General features: G+C 46.0%; 1 protein-coding gene across 1 annotated transcript in view; it reads left to right on the top strand.

Moving 5' to 3' along the window:
- The first annotated feature begins 4,225 nt into the window (after positions 1–4,225).
- The window catches only part of svilc (supervillin c), a 32,818-nt gene continuing 16,656 nt past the window's right edge, over positions 4,226–20,387 (top strand). Inside the window, exons 1-18 of the mRNA XM_083649967.1 lie at positions 4,226–4,565; positions 6,132–6,296; positions 6,834–7,010; positions 7,877–7,911; positions 9,785–9,846; positions 11,850–11,995; positions 12,541–12,769; positions 13,092–13,678; positions 14,201–14,330; positions 15,455–15,502; positions 16,440–16,514; positions 16,612–16,729; positions 17,171–17,254; positions 18,018–18,050; positions 18,249–18,441; positions 19,145–19,317; positions 19,428–19,559; positions 20,108–20,244. Coding sequence (XP_083506093.1) covers positions 4,336–4,565; positions 6,132–6,296; positions 6,834–7,010; positions 7,877–7,911; positions 9,785–9,846; positions 11,850–11,995; positions 12,541–12,769; positions 13,092–13,678; positions 14,201–14,330; positions 15,455–15,502; positions 16,440–16,514; positions 16,612–16,729; positions 17,171–17,254; positions 18,018–18,050; positions 18,249–18,441; positions 19,145–19,317; positions 19,428–19,559; positions 20,108–20,244 — 2,754 coding nt within the window. The 5' untranslated portion in view covers positions 4,226–4,335. The remainder of the gene's footprint in view (positions 4,566–6,131; positions 6,297–6,833; positions 7,011–7,876; positions 7,912–9,784; positions 9,847–11,849; positions 11,996–12,540; positions 12,770–13,091; positions 13,679–14,200; positions 14,331–15,454; positions 15,503–16,439; positions 16,515–16,611; positions 16,730–17,170; positions 17,255–18,017; positions 18,051–18,248; positions 18,442–19,144; positions 19,318–19,427; positions 19,560–20,107; positions 20,245–20,387) is intronic.

Genomic DNA, 20,387 nt, shown 5'->3' with positions numbered 1-20,387 from the left:
ACATCTGCTGTGTACTTCCCCCTTGCAATGTATTCTGGTCCTGGGCTTGAGTGAACAGTTAATTTAAGTGTCTCATACACCGAGCATGAGAAGCCCTTTCCCTTGCAGCTCGACTATATGAACAGAGGGAGGCAGTGTTGAGTTTCACTTCACCAGCAGAGGAAGACAAGTTGTCCTGGCAGTGCCATTCAGGAATGAATAGAAATGGGATCCAAAATAATTAAAAGCTGTCAAGTCATTCAGCCAGGAAGATTTATGTTTTTATTAGATTACTTTCCAACTGTTTATAGATGTGGCTTCCAAAATGGACTCCAGGGGCCTCAGGGGTCCTAGAAGGAAGTCCCAAACATAATTAGGACTAGTTTAATTTGGCAATTATTTCACCAATATGTTAATCAATGCTTATTTTGTTCAAATGTGTCCTCCTCCTCCCCACTCAGTCAAAATATAAGTTTGCATAGTTAAAAAACAAAAATATACTGTGCAATTATTTTGGGGGGTACTTTGCATGAAAAAAAAAAGCTAGGTAACCCCTGCTGTGGACTGCTGGTGCATTCACTGTGCTGCAGACAGCGGGCACCATGCACTGCCAACCTTTTCTCCCTCTCTCTTTATGATCCATTGGCAGCCACTGTCATTCCCGTTGTGACTTTGCTGTCTGCTGCTCGCCTGTGGGAGTTTCGGTGTCCGTGTCCCAGCCTTGGCCCCCCCTGTGAGGAATGCCAAATCGAGGGGAGGGGGGTTATATGCGGTTATATTTTTAACGGGGACAGAGGAGCGCTCACCCTACATGGGCTTTGATGCTCTCCGCGGCTGCAGCGGCGCACTCATGTCCACTTCACCCGCTGCGCTCCGACCGCCGCGCAGTGCATGTAAGTAAATGTGTGTGACACTTCGATCTGTGTGAACACTTTTTTACGATAAGTAATTCGCATTTTATGAGCAGTCATCTGTATCCCACTGGGTATTTATTTCTAAGATCCTGTTTCTACGCGTCGTACGTCGTCGGCTTTTGGCGACCGTGGACACTGGATAGGGGAGTGTAGTTTTACTTTTGTTGAGTCACTGTGTGCCTTTTGAATGAAACGTTATTCCCCAGTGTCTATAGCATTGACAGTAAATATAGGAATGATCTAAACTGGCATTTTGACAATAGGTACCTACACGAGGTCGCTTGGGCACGTTTGAAACTTTTTACGCACAAAGTTGCGCACGGATGAAACTGTCATTTACCTGTCTTGCAGTTTATATTTAAAGAATACCGTATGCCATAGCCTATATATGCCAGTCATTATTTGATTTCCCAACCAATTTAATATTTCACTATGCTTGTCGCCGGTCGAATTGCACACTTCATCGCTTGTGCCTTTTGTCTTGGCAGTACCCTAAATTAGGAAATTTGACCCTGCTGAAATGAAGTAATTTGACTCAACGTCAATTACGCTGGTCGAAAATGACTTGTATGGTGAGAGAGGATATGGTAGCTGTATTAGGATGTAAAAAAGACCACACTTTAATCATCATACCCTACTATTGATGGTGATCAACCTACATAGCTGGATGGACATCTGTTGGACAAAATTATAGGCCTACTTCTCTTCATTATCCAAATGCAATTGAAAACAATCAACTCGTGTCACCATGATGCTGGGAGGTGGGAGCTCAGCTGAGCAGTGGATAGTGGTCGGTGGATGAGAGGAGATCTTCTCTATTGTCATTCTACTCTAACTTCCAGCCTCATGCCCCTTCTCTCTGGTCATCCATTGTATGATTATGGTGTTGTTATAGGCAGAGGGCAGATGACAAGACTTTCATCTTCAGATAGCACTTGGTCCATGTTGTGTTGTTAAAAGTTTGCACTGTGTCCAGATATTCACGAGTGAAAGGGCTAGCGTGAAGGAAAGGCTTCTGGTGGGGTGTTTGATTTGTGTTGTCCTTGTGCTCCATGGGGGGCTTCCGTGCAGGGAGGCCAGCCAGGACAGCTCCAATTGGGTACTAGATGCGAATTCTTGGTCTTGGTAATTTAATCTGACTCACTCTACTGCTGCTGCTGCTGCTGATGAGAGGATACTGTCTTGTTATGTAACATAACATGGCTGCCCTGCTGACCTCAGGTGCGTCCAGTCAGTCTTGCAGGGAAGCAAAAGTTGGGGCGGTCAAGTGACTTTAGAGCTGTCATTCAAGAGTCCATAAAGGTTTGCCCGTCAGGTAGTTGAGGAAGTTGTTTGTTAAATTGCATGGAAGATTATCATTTATATCCTCAGCTCAGCAAAGTAATGGCCTTCTCTGTTGCACACGATGAGCCTTGTTCTCTGCCTTCCTATTTGAATATGATGGTGTTACTGCAAGATAAGAGCCTGCCTTGTGACAGAATGGGCTTCGTGTGCTCATCTCATCTGCAGGCTTCACGCCAAGCTATAGTGTCAACTAGTGCCAGTGGATTAGACGGCGATGATCCACGTTGAGCCTCGACGGCAATCTCTCCTCCAATCAACAGTCGCCTAGCCTGTCACATGACCTTTCGCTCTTTACACAAGGATGGCCACTCTTTCAACTCCTGCTTGCTCATATTCTGCCAGCAAAAAACACAAAGAGTCGGACACCGGGGATGTTTGTGCCTCGCTCTCTGGCAGGCGGAGAGAGAAGTGTCCTTTCTTGTTGCAGAACCTCCAGTTGTCTGAATGTTTGTGCACATTTTGCATTGCAGACACACCCTCCATCTTGTTGTCTCATAGGGACCAGTGCATCTGACAGATGCCGACAACACATGTGTGGCCAACAGTCCCTTCAGTATGAAGAGACTCCACATGACCACACCACATCCTTTTCATGGCTGTTCCTTTCACTTCACTGACAGAGGACGCACCAAGAGTTGTCTCTCAGCTTTGGTATTAGTTTTGTCTGTTCACCCCATATTTCTTTCAAGAAGTCCAAGAGTGCAGCAGTGATGGCCACCTGTTTAATTGAAATGCAAAGTTGCCTCTATATTAGTTTGTGCAACTCTAGTGTGAGCGGAGGCATTCTGCCCTGTGCAGCAGCTCCCTCTGTTGTACTAAGTCCACGGCTCACACCTCTTTGTTCTGCAGGCTCTATTGTGCTTCCTCTGTGAGGGGAACGCACCAGGAATGCTGACACCCACCAGTTTTTGGAAAACTCTCTCCCTCACATACACACAAGCACACACATGTACACACAAACACTCATTTATGTTTGTACACAATTGTGAACACACACACACACACACACACACACACACACATATTTGCCAACTTAGTTGATGGTTGTCTTGAAATGCAAATCGGATTATGTCAATATTTATGGGCTATATGGTTTATGGCTTCAGGCCTTGTTAGTGTTGTGTGCTGTACACATTTCCAGTGTGTGTGTGTGTGTGTGTGTGTGTGTGTATGTGTGTGTGTGTGTGTGTGTGTGTGTGTGTGTGTGTGTGTGTGTGTGTGTGTGTGTTTGCATGTTGCCTTGGTATTTCATAATTCAGATACCGCTCTGTTCACGATATGGGCATCCAAACAAATATGAAACCATAGCTTATCCGATGTGGTCTGTGTTTTCGATGGACAACATGCCGATGGGCAGCAGTCTAACTGGCTTTGCCACTTGCTGTGTAACAGTTGAACTTGAAGCAGCGCTTGTTCAGCTTAAGTTAAGTTATTTACAGTAGCAGATAGAAGGCTTACTGAAAAGACAGGAGAGCCTGCAGACTCAGTGCCACCAAGGCCTGGACCCAGAGTGGAGCTGAGCCGCTGTGGTGTTGGGTTTCAGTGCAAGGGGAGATTCCTGCATGGCACTGCAGGCTGGAGCAGGTCATCTTACATGGACTTCAGCAGGCAAGAGGAGAGACACCGGAATTAAGGATGTAAATGGGGATTTCTATAGTGAAGGTAGCAGTTGATGGAGGTCATCATCATGGTACAGTACTTTCTAAGAAGACTGCGGTCACAACATTTTGATGACTTAATTGATGGCATATAGAGAAGATAGGGAAGACAAATAATGGAGACAATTGTTGAATGAAGAGTGAATGTGCATGCAATGTTTTGGTGACAGGTCAAGCTCATTACCCTTTTTTTCTTTGCTCATCTTTTAGGAGGAACACCTCACCCAGCGAGGAACTGAATGGTCTGCAACTTCTGATAAGTGGAACCTGTCAGGATATCAAAGGGCACAGTGAAGCTGGAGTTGTTTGGATCCACTGGAACCTGAGTAGTTTTCTCTTACAGCTGAAGCGTGGAGATAGAGCAGCACATCTGCTTCCCATTCCTAAATGCCTTGTCATTGTCAGAGGAGCAGAGAATCCGCTTAGACCTTCTGAGGGACATGGACACCATGGAGAACCCCATGCTGGAGCCCAGATCGGAGCGTATCGCACGCTACAAGGCTGAGAGGAGACGGGAGCTGGCGGAGCGCTATGGCAGCTTGGAGGAACTGCCTTCCAAGTGTGCGAGGAGGGCGGCGAGGGAGGACGGCGAGAGGGTCAACGGCAGGACGCGCGGGGTCGCAAACGGCTTCGAGGCAGACGCTCTTGCCGAGTCCACATACCCGAGAAGGTGAGTCCCGTCTGGAGTGAGTGAGGCTGCTTGAGAAGATTAGAGCCATATTGATTGATTGCATACATACTGACCCCACTGGTGAGATGCAAAACACCACTCTCCTTTTTACGGCTACAAAGAAACTGTGTAAACATTCCTTGTTAGCCTGTTGTTGGTGAGACTAATAGCACATTTAGGTAACACTGTGAACTTGGTATTTAGTCTAAGTAGTATATACACGTAGGTGTCGGTGAGTAGATGTGTTTAGTGCTGAGAGTGGGTGTGGAGGGGCTTGGTTCTGTTTCTGGGATGCCAGAACATAGCTACATGTACTGCTGAACCTTCTCTAAGCATCATCATGGGTCTAATTCAACCAATCATCGAGGAAGCAAGGTGCTGACTTCATCACCTCAATGACACACCCTGTCCCACCCTTTCCCCCCTTAACATTTAAGCCATAGGTGCTCTCTCAAAGCATGAGAGAGCACCTGCAAGAGAAAATTACTACTGTACATCATGTTTATTGAGCGTGAATGAGTGAGTGAGTGACTGAGTGAGTGAGTGAGTGAGTGAGTGAGTGAGAAAGGAATTCATGTAAATGTACTTTGTATGTACAGTATGTGTGACATCATACATTTGCTAAATCCACTTCAGAATCTTTTTGATAGTGAACTATGCAGATTATGCACATGAGCCAGTAGGCTTCTTTTCTCCTTTATAGCCATGAAAGCAGTATTGCCATCTTTCCTGTTGTTTTGACACTATAGAGGAGCAAAGCATCTAGCCTATGCTGTGCCTGTTGTATATGTACTGCATATGTATATGTATATGTATATGTATATGTATATGTATATGTATATGTATATGTATATGTATATGTATATGTATTATGTACATGTACATGTATATGTATATGTATATGTATATGTATATGTATATGTATATGTATATGTATATGTGTATACTGAAGTATATGTATATACCTGTTGCATATGTCTGTTCTAGATCCTTGCCAGATCTGGGTCAAATAGTATTTTGAATAGTTCTTACAGTGTGGGTTGCCATACCACCAGAAATCAAGAAGAGAAGGGGGGGGGGGGGGTTGCCAGCTGAAAACCTGAAACCTCCCTTGAAATTCTCACCCATCTACTACTCCAAGCAGGTTAAAACAAACATGTGGACTTTCCAAACACTATCTGACCCTGGTCCTCACCAGCGACCTTTCAGCAGCACCAGTTCCTTGAGTTCACCAGTTGCTGTACGACCTTCAGTACTAATTAAAACTAAAGGAGGTCTAAACCAATGTGTCCCAGCAGACCCACCTGATTCCTCCCATGCATTTGGCTGCTACTCTCCCAGCTCGTTAGACTGCTTCCTCCAGGAACTGGCATTATGCGACAGTCGCTGGCCACCTCTTTACGCTCAGAAAAAAAACATACACATTGCACCTTTTGTCATTGGGGCTGTACATTTTTGATCAAAGGTTCAATGTTGTTCTTTTCCCCCTGAGAGCATTCCTCACCCCACGCTCCCTTCCCCACTCCTGCATCCTCACCTGCTTACCCTCACTCCCGCCCCCTCCAGGCAGGGGTCCCAGGACTCTGCCAGCATGCTGAGTGGGCGGGGGGCTCCCGTCCCCCATGACTCCCCTGGACTCGATGGCCCCCAGCTGCACACTCGGGTGTCTGTGGGCCAGTTGAGAAGTGCCCTCCTGCAGCAGACCGGGAGCGGAGCGCAGCCCGAGAAAGTGTAGGGTCACCCGCATGTGTGTGTACTGTGTGTGGGTTTGATCCAGACTGTCACACTGTGTACTGTATCTCTGTTGGATTTTATTTTGGTAAATATTTTTATTGATTTTCCAAGTTTTCAGCCCACATGAGGAATAGAAAATACAAAACATGTATATTTGACTTCAGTTCACCTATTCATCTCTCAGATACATACTGTAGAAGCACAAATAATACAATATTTTGACAAATTGAATTCCCCATTCCCATCCCCTACCACGTCACCCACCACTAACCCATAGGGTTACAGGTTCTGGAGTACATGTAGACGAAGGAAGCACAATTATACTAAGACAACCAAATAATCGTATGAATTTCTGAGAGAAAAAGAGGAAGGGAGAGAAAAAGAAAGGGAAAAATACTAAAAGAAAAAAGGGGGGGTATAGTATAGGGTAGTATAGTATAGTATAGGGGGTATGGTATACTGTACCTCTGTTGGGATTTTTTTGCCTTCAACATCTCCTTCCGTTTCCTTCTACTGTGTGTCTGGGTGATATAGCCCTGATGCTGGGCGAGGCACCTCCTCTCTCGACCTGGCCGTGAAGCCTGAGGGCTCTGAGGGTGGGCGGCGACGCACCCGGCGCTACCTCCCCGGGGGGTCAGGTGGGGGGCGCAAGACCGGCGAGCGCTTCCGGACACAGCCCATCACGGCCAATGAGGTGCAGGAGAGCAGCGGGTAGGGGCCGTGTGCTGTGCTCATGGTGAAAACAGCATGGGTCCGGTCTGGGCCGACGCGCCGCCCAGCATGGTCGTTCCCGAGGCGGACGTTGTTTGCAGTGTTCCTGTGTTGCAGTGTTGCCGGCACCTTTAAAAAAAAAGACTAAGTTGCATGAGGTTGTCAGAGTTTTCTGACCACGCTTTGTGTGATATGACCATGGATGAGCATCTGTTGAATATACTTTGACATATAAGATTGAAAGCTATTTTTAGAGAGTGATGAATGTGAACCCGAAGATAATGGAAGATAAAGTCCCTGCTTGTACAGTAATATTATTGATCAACATAACTTCCAAACCCAATTACACCAACTTCATTTATGGGGACAAATTGGAGCAATTGCTGTTGACTGACAGGATGTTATTATTTGGTCAATGTGATAAATTATTAGACATATAGGTCACCAAACTATCATAGAGGGAACATTGGTGGTGAATGCTGGAATCTTTTTGGACATTCAAATAGATTGCTGGCGATTCTTGTTTGATATTTGCTCTTCATTATAAAAACACACGCCATCGAATTTGGACTCCCTTAGGCTAAGCTACGGCAAGTGCAACACCATCACATAAACAGTTGACGCCCATGGGTGGAGTGGTTTGCATGTGTTTGCAGGCCTTCATGACCTCCGCAGTGCAGGCAAATATGACACAGTATGCCGATTGTGTGCGCTGGATACCGAAGCACAAAGACGGGCATTGTAAGCTCCGAACTGAGAGAGAAGAGAAATGAGCACAAAGCATAAAGTCCTCATCATCCTCCTCCTGCGCGGTCTTCAGATTTCACTCGGTGACCTCATGTTTTGCCTCTGCTCTCTTCTTCCAGGTTGTTAAATGCAGAGGAAGAGGAGTCCTCCAAAGGTAAAGCTCTTTGCCCTCCCGGCTTGGATCACATATTGTGTTTGGGGACAAACAGCTGATCTATTGTCTATTATACTGGTGGCACTCTGTCCAATCACAGAGAGAGAGAGAGAGAGAGAGAGAGAGAGAGGGAGGAAGAGAGGAAGAGAGAGAGAGAGAGGGAGGGGGTCCCCAATACAGGTCACCACTGACACTAGATAATGTTGAACACAATGACAAAGTACAGCTTTTAGCACACACAAACACAGTCAGTCAGTCAGTCAGTCAGTCAGTCAGTCAGTCTCTCTCTCTCTCTCTCTGTCTCTCTCTCTTTCACACACACACACACACACACACACACACACACACACACACACACACACACACACACACACACACACACACACTCTCACACTTACTCACAAGCTAGGAGGGAGAAAGTTGCATGTCATAGTACTTGTGTGTACAAATTGTGTGAGATAAGAGGCCACACAACAGGTTTGTGCTCTGGACTTTGCTGTTATTGCAAACAAACTGAGTGACTGTAAACATGATCTCCTGATGTATTATATTCACCAAGTCCATTCCCACTACTAGGCCATCCCTCGGACGTTTTAACGAACCCTAACCCTACCAATTTCACAGCTCTTACCAGAGATCTTCTATCACACGTTCTTTTTTTAAATCTTTACATGGACAATGGCTCAGTGCTAGTAAACAATGCATGTGTATCCAACTTACAGATCTGCCTCCATAAAACTCTCGTTCATCATCAAATATATCATTTGAGGTTTCATTTTCAAGCTCGGCTTTGCAAGCCCACATCAGAATGCGACATCTCCTCAGTGATGATAGATTTATGTATCGTAAACCGGGTCAGCAGGGGATCACTCTCACCCTCGAGCCCACCACAAGATTACACCCACTTCTTCACAAAGATCAGCTTACCATGAGTTTACACCATCAGGCAATAAGTGCAGAAACAACGTGTGAAAATCTACTGTTTTATTGCCATTGGGACTGTGAATTCCAGGCCACAAGTCATGCATTGCCTTTTTTATGATACTACCGTCACAGATACGTCTTAATGAATTACTTATAAAACATCTCCACATTTTGGGCGATGGAGATAGCTTTTCTTCCTTGGCAGGGAGGGATGTTTGGGTCTTGACAGGCTGGTAGCTTAGCTCCGCCCGGCGCCAGATAAGAGATAGCAGTGTGGTGCCACGTGACAGAGAGTATATGCCAGGTGCGAGATGGTTCACGACACGGCCTCACGCGAAGGGATCGGTCTCGGCTCTTGTCTCATTGTGTCTGGATGACTGACAGACAGATTCTTTGCTCTATATGCTCTAGTTATCTCAGCCCAGCCTCACTAGCCTGTGATGATTAGGCTGAAGTGTGTGTGTGTGTGCATCATGGGTGGGTGAAAACACGTAGTAAATAAATGTGATGCAAGTTATCTAGCTACAGTATGTAGTACACAAAAATAAAATTAACTAACAGAAACCATCTTTCTACGATAACACTGTAACACAAACAGGATCAGGTGGTGAGATCTGCCGGATCTGGTGCCGGATCTGGTGGATCTCAGACCGGAAGACCAATTGAGCAGTAACAGATACCAGGCTCTTCTCCTTTGAGAGAGAGCCCGGTGACGCCAGGTTAAGAGGTGTTAGCGACCCGAGGTTAAGAGGTCATGTTAATAAAGAATTTATTTATTTTATATAGCGCGTTTCAATGATCCAAAGATGCTGACAATATGAGTACACAGAAAGCAAGATAAAAACGAGCAACAGGCAACAGATACAATCAACACATCAGGTTAGCAACGTGAGGTTATCATTGTGTCCTTGTGAATTTTTGTGACATGACCTATGTCTTTTTCTCACAGCTGATGTGAAGACGGATGACAGAGCCAAGATGAGTGTGGCAGCCAAGATGTCTTTATTTAAAGTAAGTCTGTTAGTCTCAGCACTGAAACTGGATCTATAGCTGGTCATGACCTGCCGATGTCTAATGCCTGATCTTAGGTGGATCTCCGTGGAGAGACCATTCAGTCACAACAGAGTTATCGCAGGGTGTTTTTGAAAATTAAGCCATTGAGAAGATGTCAGATCCTTGACGAACTCGTCTATCCAGAATTGCTTCCAAGACATACACACCTTAATGGTGGCACACTGAAACGTAGACTAAAGCATCCCGATGTGACGTCTTCAACAGGATTAGGGGCTAATACAGACCTTTGGACTGCCGAGAAGTTGTAGAGAAATGTATGAAACAGAAAGAGAGAGAGAGAGAGAGAGAGAGAGAGAGCCCTGTCTTTCACCGGCCCTCACCTCAGCTGCTCACCTTACAGTCTGCGCTCTGGTGAGCCAGCGCTGAGCACGCAGAACAGAAGCCGCGCATGTGGAGGAATATGAATGGCCAAACAGGTGTTGCCCTCAGATCGACAGCTTAGTTTGATGGTACAGTCAGTGTATCTGGAAGAAGAAACGCAACATTTATAGTGTGCAAAACACATAATATACAAAACAGACCGTGCACCTCGATATTCTTACTTTCCATCATCTAATGAACCATCTCTCGCTGAAGCCCTTTGAAGTCTCCATCTCGATACAGAAGGGGAAACTGTGTGTGTGTGGGTTTCCTTCATGCAGGCTTTGAAATGCAATCTCGCCGCGCCGTCTTTGATTCCCCAAACAATAGCAATGACCACCAATAACCCCCCCCCCCCCCCCCCCCCCATAACAATATTGCACCTCCTGCGTGGGGAAGCATCTGTCAAAACCAGGTGTAAATGTGCCAGACAGTGTATTGCCATTAACAACCATGGCAGCGGTGTTATAATTAGCCTGCTGGTCCGTGGAGGCAGGCAGGGAGGTAATTGTAGCTGGCAGGGCTCTGGTTACTCTGTGACCTGTAGGGCTGGCATCCTATCCCTCTGCGTCAGTAGCCAAGACGCTCCGCCTTATAGCTAGCTGCTTTATTCACCAGCTATCTGACCCACTTCCCCTCCCTCCCTCCAGCCATACAAATAGAACCAGAGGCATTAGGAGGGGAGGGTGTTTTCACTGCCATTTTTGTGGTCTCCCTTATTACTTATTTAGCAGGTTGAGTCGGTCAGTTGAAACGGCTATTTGACCTGATTGCTGGGGTCCACCTTGCTGAACCAAATGTAATGGTCAGATCAGATGTCACGTAGGGGTGTGGCGATAATCCCGATATGACGTTAACCGTCATATTAGAAAATGAAATATTGATATCGTGTTAATAATACACGTATGATAATATTGTGTAAATAATCCAGCACCTCTTAAATTATTTCTGTTTCTTTCCATTCTTGCGGTGTCTCCCTCCCCCAATGCCCCCCCCCCCCCCCCCCCCCCCACACACACACACACACACACACACACACCACATGACAGTGTGACGCTGTAACTATTCATATTTGATCTTTTAGTACACTTTTGGACAGTTACAGTTACAGACTGTCTCCATCTCCCTACCCTCGTATTGAACCCCCCCCCCCCCCTTCCGTTTTTCTCCTCAATTGCACGTGGCCTATTCCCCCTGCTGTTCCGGTCGTTGCTCCGCCCCCTCTCCCGACCTGGCGAGAGTAGCACATGTTCCCTCCGATACATGTGCAGTCACCAACCGCTTCTTTTCACCTGACAGCGAGGCGTTTCATCGGCAGGATGTAGGACGTGGGGGGATCAGGCTATTCCCCCAGTTCCCCTCCCCCCAAAACAGGCGCCCCGACCGACCAGAGGAGGCGCTAGTGCAGCAACCTTCGCCTTCCCACCCGCAGACATGGCCAATTGTGCCTGTGTGGACGCCTGACCAAGCCGGAGGGAACACGAACCAGCGACCCTCGTGTTGGTACCTACACTCGTATTTCGAGTGTAATTCATTTGCCAATCAGTATCAATATTAATGTGTGACCCTCTCCTCTGCAGGAGCTGGAGAAGAGCTCCGCCTCCGAGGCGTCCGCTTTCCTGAAGCCTCGCTCTGGGGGCGTTTGTCATGAGCGCAGGGTGCGCCGTGGCAACGAACATCGCTTCCTCACTCAGCCTATCACCTGTGAGGAGATGGTGGCCATCAGGTGGGCTGTGTGGAAGCCTGGTCAGACAGGGGCAGATGTAGTAGTGGTAGTTGTACTTTGCCGATCCCTCAGCGGGAAATTCCTTTACCATTGAAACACCACAAGTGATACAATACACAGAACAAAGAGCAATCAATCACTGGTCATATAGACAAAACCAAATCAGTTACATACAAAAATGTACAGTAAATAACGACCAGTGCCCATGCTACTGGGAAGCCAATGGATGTGCCTGGTTCAGATACAACTCCATTGTGTTCATTCTAAAGCCCAATTGCCCAACATTCTGAACAGTTTTATATGAAACTTACAATCAGCATGACTGTACCGGAGAGATCAGCCTACAGGCTCTTCTCTGAGTTTGATCAGTTGCAGAGATTCCTCTCTGCTTAGATCCCCCCGACAGGATTGTAAAACACTGACTGACAACTGTGCATTTAAAATGACTCACATTGTGTTCCAGTCACTCCAAATCAATGGCATTCGACCGTCAGCGTTCATGTGACTCTTTTACTGTTTTTTATATCACACCCACTCACTGGCAGCACCCCTCAACCAGCGGCACCAGTCGAGGTCCAGACTGAGCAGCCAGAGTCAGTGGAGGACGATGAGAATTGCAAGCTGAGCATGAGTGAGAAGCTGGCCCTGTTCAACAAGCTGTCGCTGTCGGGGAGCAGCCAGGGGGGCGGCCATGCTGAGGGCCCCCCAGAGAGACGCAGGCAGAAGGGGGCTCGTTACCGCACCCAGCCCATCACCGTGGAGGAGGTCAGCCTGGTGAGTAGGGGAGGGCCAAAAGAATATGAAGTCCAAACTTTCATGGAGAAAATATTATGACAGAATGCACATACACACACACACACACATGACCACACACACACACACACACACACACACACACACACACACACACACACACACACACACACACACACACACACACACACGCTGTCAAGCTTCAAACAGAAGTGATTCCACCCATCTACCCATCTTTGATTAATAACATGTTTCCAAATGCTGCTTTGCTAACATCTAACATCAAGTCCATTTCAACTTATTACCTTTCACTGTGTCTCTCTCTTGCTCTGCCTCTGTTCAGCTCCAGAAAGGTCCTGTACAGCTTCCTGCGTTTTGTCTGTCCCCTCACCTGTCCGACAGACAGCAGGCCCTGTCTGTCAACCTAAAACCCAGTGAGGTGTGCCTTACCCAGCCACGAGCCGACACCAGTCCCGGTCCCGGGGAGCCCCGGCCCACCCAGCAGGGCCTGCCGCGCTGGGACTCAGAGCCAGGCATCAGAGGAATCCTGAAGAAGAGCCGCTCTGGAGGCCCGGAGTGGAGCGGGATGGACGGCAGCCAGACGGGGGTGCTGTTGAGCCAGGAGCAGAACGGTGGAGGTTGCGGGGACGCCAGCATCCAGGAGAAGACGGAGGAGGAGGAGGAGAGGCAGGAAATAGTCCCCGCGCCGCGGAGAGCGAGACGTGGTGCTACGGGGGCGGATGGAGGCCCGTTGCCTGTCGCTCCCTGGAGGCAGAGGAGTCGAGCCAGGCGGGAGACCATTGCCTGTACCCCAGTAAGACCCTTATCAGAGCAGGAGCCCCCCCAGGAGGAGAGGCCTGACCGGGCCGAGCCACAGGAACAGTCTGGTTCCCATGTGGAGCACAGCTCAGACACTCCTGGGACAGACCGGTAAATAACTGGAATTGGGTTGTTGGACTGACCAATACTTAGAGTACCTTTTATTAAAAATCGGATATCAACCACAACCATTCAATATTGTTCACCTTTGATATGATGGATGTGAGGCAGTTTGATTAATAACAAACACTGCACTGATTCTAATATGATGTTTTGATCAGATTACACACAACCATGCATGGATATGTTATGATCACGTTTATGCTGGTTTCAATAGAGAGTTTTAGTGCAGTCTAAATGTTGTTTAAGAAGCTTTTCCACTGCCAAGAGGAGAATTCTCTGGGAAACATTGAATGCTTGTAATTTTGGGGAATTCTTTCACAAGAAAATTCTCAAATTTAAGATATTATCAGTACAAATATCAGCTATCAGCAGCTGATAGAGCATTTGTGAGCAAAACAAAATTAGAAGTAGCAGTTAGAAAGACCATCCCGATCCCATAATCAGAAGGTCTCAGGTTCGATTGAAGTGTCCTGGATGCTCTTAATCTTGCCCACTGTCTGACCTGTCCAGGGGACAACGGGATGAGGAAGAGAGTGAGAGGAGCCTGCAGAAAGACACCACACCTGTAGGACACGTTCAGGTGACCCTGGTAGACAGCAGCACTCAACTGCAGGAGGCAGAAAGCACCAGCAGTAGTAAGGTAAGAGACAGAGAAACCATCTGCCTTTGTTTGGGAGTTGTTAGTTCTTTAACACTGCTTCTATTTCACATCTTCAATATGTACAATCCCAATCTCAGTGGACTAAATCCAGTTTTTGCCTGGAAATCACAGCTGCAGACTGAGCAGCTGCTCTGCGGGAGAGAGGTGGTCAGAGGGTCTACACAGCAAAACAGTTGTTTTGACAGAGGATGTTTTGAAACAGAGTTGTTAACAAATTGCATATAAAGTCTGAAAATAAAATTTTGCCAATAGGTTCATATAATACCACCTGTTTACGGTATATTCTATTTGACATTTGTCCATGCTATTTCCATGACATTATCTAATTTCCCCATGGAGATCAATAGAGTTCTTCATCTTATTGTATTCTGTGACTTTTCTAAAAACAAGTGTCAGTATCTTGAAGGGAGAATATGGCAGATCACTCTTCCCTCAACAAAAACCATGCTCGCAGCTTGACTCAGGAAGATTCTAGAGACAAGTTGATTTGCATTGGAAACGAGTGAAATGATCTCACCCAGCTGGTAGATTTTGGCCGTGTCCCCATCTAATATCTCTGGAGAAGTGGCCAGTAGGCTATCTGCAGTGTGACAGGAGTGCATCAACTCAGGACCATGGGGGAAATGACATGGGGTGTTTACAGGGTTGTTGGGGTCAGTGTTGCTCACACGCTTGAATCCAGAATGGGAAAAGCCCAGTGGTTAGATTGGGATATTTGTTATTACACTGAAACCAGATAGCATCTCCTAGCAACACTGACTGCTTTTGGTATGTGCTAAATGTCTTGGGATCAGACTTATGTTACCGGGGAACATGTGCAGTATGTTCGGGGATAATTTGCTGAGATGGAATAGACTGAATGATGTGGAATGTAAATAGAGGAGACTATTAACATGGTTAGATGCTGATCGCCGTATGACCCCCTGCTCTCAGCTGCACCATGACGACATGTATGATGTGTATGTGTGTATATATATAATAGTCATGCTAATTGTCTTTGCCTGTTTATTTCTGTTTTCTTTCATAACAAGATTCAGCCAATTTTTTCCTGTTTCGTTTCATGAACTATCTCCCTGCTTTCCCCCCAATGATGCCCTCTGTAGGAAGAAAATGAAATGTCCCATGATGAGACTGTCAAACCTCAGTGCTGGGTAAGTCACATTACTATTTTACAGGGTTCCTATGCAGGTCTGGAAAGTAGGGAAAAAAGTATTAAAAATGAATTTGATCATTTCCAGGTCTTGAATAGTTTAAAAAAAAATCTGGAAAAGTATGGAAAATGTTGTGGTTCAGGTCCGATACACACACAATTCTAGCTTTTATGTTGTTGTAGTAGACTCACTTTGAATCTACAGTATATGACCGAGTTAGCAGAGGCAGGATGCCTATATCTGCATAAATCATATTGAACACCAGACAAAATCTTCAAAACAAATCAAAGTCTTGAAAAAAGTATGTAATTTCTTTTAATTTAAAATGTGTAGGAACCCTGATTTTATTATTTCTACCTACATAGATCCATTTGATTCTGGATTATCAAAATGTCGATTTTAAGCAATGTTTTCAGGTGTTCTCCGCTGTACAGTAGCTTCGCCCACCTACTCTCCCTTCTACTCCCTCTCCCCTCCCAGGAGCCCGTCTTTGCCTCCGTCTTTTCTAGCAGTACACCTCAGTATATCATGTGTTTCAATCAGGTAAATGAGACAACATGTGTGGGCCAGTGCATGCTGATTGACTATGGCGTTTGGGCTGCAGTGACTTGTATGCAGTTAAGAGTTTAGAAGATCTGTCTTGCTGCAACACATTCTAGAGGCTGTGATATTACAGAGTTGACGGTGTGACTTTTCACTCGTGTTGATGAGTGTCGAATCCCGTCATCCGCATCTGTTTCTGGTTTGAAGTGATACTTTTCAGCTCTCTCTCTCTCTCTCTCTCTCTCTCTCTCTCTCTCTCTCTCTCTCTCTTGCTATTTCCTTGTTGTTCCTAATCAATTCCATGCCCTACTTCTTCTCCTAGATCTCCCAACACTAATGATCTACCTTATTGTATCTCTGCCAATCCAACATCGTCTTTTCTCTCCATCCTCAGACTAGCCAGTCGTTTGAGGCACAAGAAGTCTGCTCTCCCATCCAGAACCAGCCTCAGCCTCAGTGGAGACAAAAGGTGATGCAGTGGTTTTGAATTCAGATGTTTAAATGTGTCAGTATGTACGACACAAAGGCGCTCTAATCCAAATAGACCTGTTTCTCTGGTTGCACAGGCGAAGGGAGCTGAGGATGAGCAGCCTCAGGCCATCACAGAGGAAGTTAGAGAAGAGCAGCGGGAAACCATGGAGGACTCGGCCCAGTCTGCTGTGGCTGAATGCATGGCCAAGAGAGGTGAGAGTTCACTTACTCACTTTCAAAATCAGTGAGTGCGTTTACATGCACACAATAATCTGGTAACTGGGAATAATCAGGTAATGACAATATTTGGATTCATGCGTTTACAAGCACTTTAGTAAGTAGCAGGAACGCGCCTCAAAGTCTGTGAGTGTGGACAAACTGGACATTGAGATTGTGCCATGCACTGAATACAATTGGAATGATGGATTTCTCATAATCCGATAACGGCCTTTAGCCGTTAAAGCATAGTGGATATGCTGTTTACATGACCACTTGAATAATCTGGTAACTCCATAAATCAGATTAGTGTGCATGTAACCGCATTCATTCTGATTATTTCTGTATCTTTGAACGCAACCTTAGTACAATGTAGGTTTGCTTCATGGCTTCCTTTTTGTCGTCATATCTACAGCCTGTCTGTGTTTTGCCCATTAGGTCTGGGGTCTCCAGAATCAGACAGAGATGACACCTCTCACCACAAGAGTCCTTCCACCGGAGCCCCAGCATGCCCAAATGAAGGTCAGTGGTGGAAAGAGTACTAAAATGTCCTACTCAAGTGGAAGTATTGTTACTTTGCTGATATTTTATTTAAGTAAAAATAAAATGACTGGTGTAAAATACTACCATGAGTAAATGTAATTAGTTACTTCCATCCTTGATTAAGGTTGGGACAGCATCAGTGCATATAACACCGGATAGACCAGGGGTGACCAAATCTTTTTGAATGGGGGCCAGATTAGATCATGTGAAAATGCCGGGGGGCCAGGTGCTTCTCGCATCATATGGGTTATAAAAAAACCAATCAAAAATCATACACAAATGTACTCTAAAGATTTTGTTTACCATCTGAAAACATTAGTTCTGCATGTGCTGTTCCTACTTGGTTCCTGTACAAACTGTATGATAGTGTTGTCATCGTTAGGTGACAAAAAGGGGAAAAATGCAAATTGAACTTGCTTGATTAACCAATACTGTGTAGAGGGCCACATATAGTATATTTTGAGAGACAAGCCGAGGGCCACTTAAAATCTGTCCGCGGGCCGCAATTGGCCCCCGGGCCGGACTTTGGACATGTCTGGGATAGTCGGTTTTCAGGGAGTTGTGTTGCTAGGGAACAGTTTGAAACCAAGCTTATTTCCTGTCAGCTATTGTATTAGCAAACACTGCAACAGGAAGTAAGCTAGGCGAAGTTTAGAATGTTTATGTTGTCAAGTTAAAACCGTCTATATTCAAACTCTTGCTTCCTGTTTGTAAATCTGTTCTTATGTTGTTTGCCTAACAGAAATCTACCTGCAGCATGGGATGGACGTGGAAGGTAAGATTAAAAACTAGACAGACTGGAGCCCCTTCCTAAAAAGGCACATGATGTGTGTCCATTACAGCTATGGAAATCCATCAACAAGTGTATTACACATAGTATTAGAATGATAAACAACAGTCACCTTATGTTTGTGCTTGTCGTGTTAAATCTTCAGTGAAATAATCTGTCGTTTTCTTCCATTTCCACCCTCAGCAGCAGCGCAGAACGCTGCACTCCCAGTGGCTCCACAGCAGGCGATGCCTGTGGATGAAGCAAACACGTTTGATGGCTGTTTCCACAGGGAGCGCTCTCCCCCCTCGGCCTGCACCCTGCCTCCCTGTGGAGATGCTGCTGCCACAGAGACGGAGCAGGACCTGAGTATCCTCTGCCAGACCAGCACACCCATGTGAGTCTGTCTTATTTTATTGTATTGTATTGTATTATTATTATTATTATTATTATTATTATTATTATTATTATTATTATTTATTATTATTATTATTATTATTATGATCTCCGTCAGGAGATTATTTGTTATTATTATTTTAACTGTGGATTATGAGTTTATTAGGCTTTATTACATCTATATTATACACATCTTAAATATGCAGGGATGAGGTGGAGTAAATCCATCTACACTCAGATTACTTTGATTTCTAACCGCAGAATAGAGTTCACCCACCTGTTTTAGGCTGATATAAATTTGACATAAATTACTTAATATAATAATCAAATTAATAATCAAATTAGTAATAATATGAGTGAATGAATGCATGAAAGTCTTGTAAGGATCAGAAAGTACAATTGATTTTTGTTTCTACTGGTGGATGTTTGCCTTGTGCCGATTTTGTCAATACTGAAATTGTCAATACTGACTGGCAGACACTGGATTTTGGAAAGCATTCTTTGTTTAGTGGGTTTCCATGGAGACCAAACTAACACCTTGAACTTGTGTTTGTGCTACATTGGTGCCAACATGATGTAACACCTGTGTGTGTGTGTGTGTGTGTGTGTGTGTGTGTGTGTGTGTGTGTGTGTGTGTGTGTGTGTGTGTGTGTGTGTGTGTGTGTGTGTGTGTGTGTGTGTGTGTGTGTGTGTGTGGGGTACAGACTGAGCTCAGCCGTAGCAGAGCACCGGCGTGCTGTGCGTCCGTCCCGGCGTACCCAGGGCTCCAGGAACCCTCTGCGGGCTCTGGCAGCCCGGGACGACATCAGGCAGGACTACATGGGGGAGAGGATCAACCTAGCTACAGAGGAAAGCAACAGGATCCAAGCAGAGAACAGTGAGTCAGAACTTTCCCCAACATCCCACTTTTTTGGGTCTGATTTCACTATCCCCCCTCCCCCCCTCCATTGCTCATCTGTCCCTTCTTACGTCTGTTCCTCCCACCAGAGTCTAAGAATTCCTCCATGGTGGACTCACAGGTTGCCAGGTCAGAAGACTTGAGCAGCGTCGCCTCCTCAGACACAGCGACAACCAAGTCCAACCCACCCTTCAGCAGTCTCATGCTCATTCACATCAAAGGTCAGAAGAGAGATGTGTGTGTCTGTGCGCGCGCGCGTGTGTGTGTGTGTGTGTGTGTGTGTGTGTGTGTGTTTGTGTTTGTGTTTGTGTTTGTGTTCTCATATAGCTATCTTAGTGAGGACCAATTTGAGTTCTATACCTGGGAAGTGAGGACATTTTAGGAAAGTGAGGGCAGTAACTGGTCCTCACTTTCTCACACACCTTCAAAGGGCTGTTTGAAGGTTAAGACTTGGTTTTAAGGCTTAGGTTAGAATTGGGTTTAGGTTAGGCTTAGGGTTAGGGTTGTGATGGTTAAGGTTAAGGTCAGGGGCTAGGGAATGCATTACGGCATATCAATTAATGTCCTCACTAAGATAAAACATGTGTGTGTGTGTGTGTGTGTGTGTGTGTGTGTGTGTGTGTGTGTGTGTGTGTGCGTGTGCGTGTGCGTGTGCGTGCGTGTGTGTGCGTGTGCACGTGCGTGTGTGTGCCTGGGTGTCTGCATGCGAGTATGTGTGATGATCACTGTGTGTTCCTGCGTTTATATAAACTGGTACCTGTGGTGACAGGTAGGCGGCAGGTGCAGGCCCGTCTGGTGGAGCCCTCTGTGCGGTCGCTGAACAGCGGAGACTGCTTCCTGCTCGTCTCTCCTGACCGCTGCATCCTGTGGAGCGGAGAGTTTGCCAATATTCAAGAGAAAGCCAAGGTACCAGCGAGCACGCTGACCCTCACATGCTGTAATGTCAATTATCCTGCTAACTTGGTGCAGCTTAGACTGCGATCAACACAGTATGTTGTCAGCATGAAATACATAAACGCTCTTTCTGAGTATTACTATCCCCAATGGGT

Source organism: Poromitra crassiceps (assembly GCF_964638095.1).
Source record: "Poromitra crassiceps genome assembly, chromosome: 13".
Classification (NCBI taxonomy): domain Eukaryota; kingdom Metazoa; phylum Chordata; class Actinopteri; order Beryciformes; family Melamphaidae; genus Poromitra; species Poromitra crassiceps.
The sequence above is the reverse complement of the archived record's forward strand: the minus strand, read 5'-3'. Positions and strand labels throughout refer to the sequence as shown.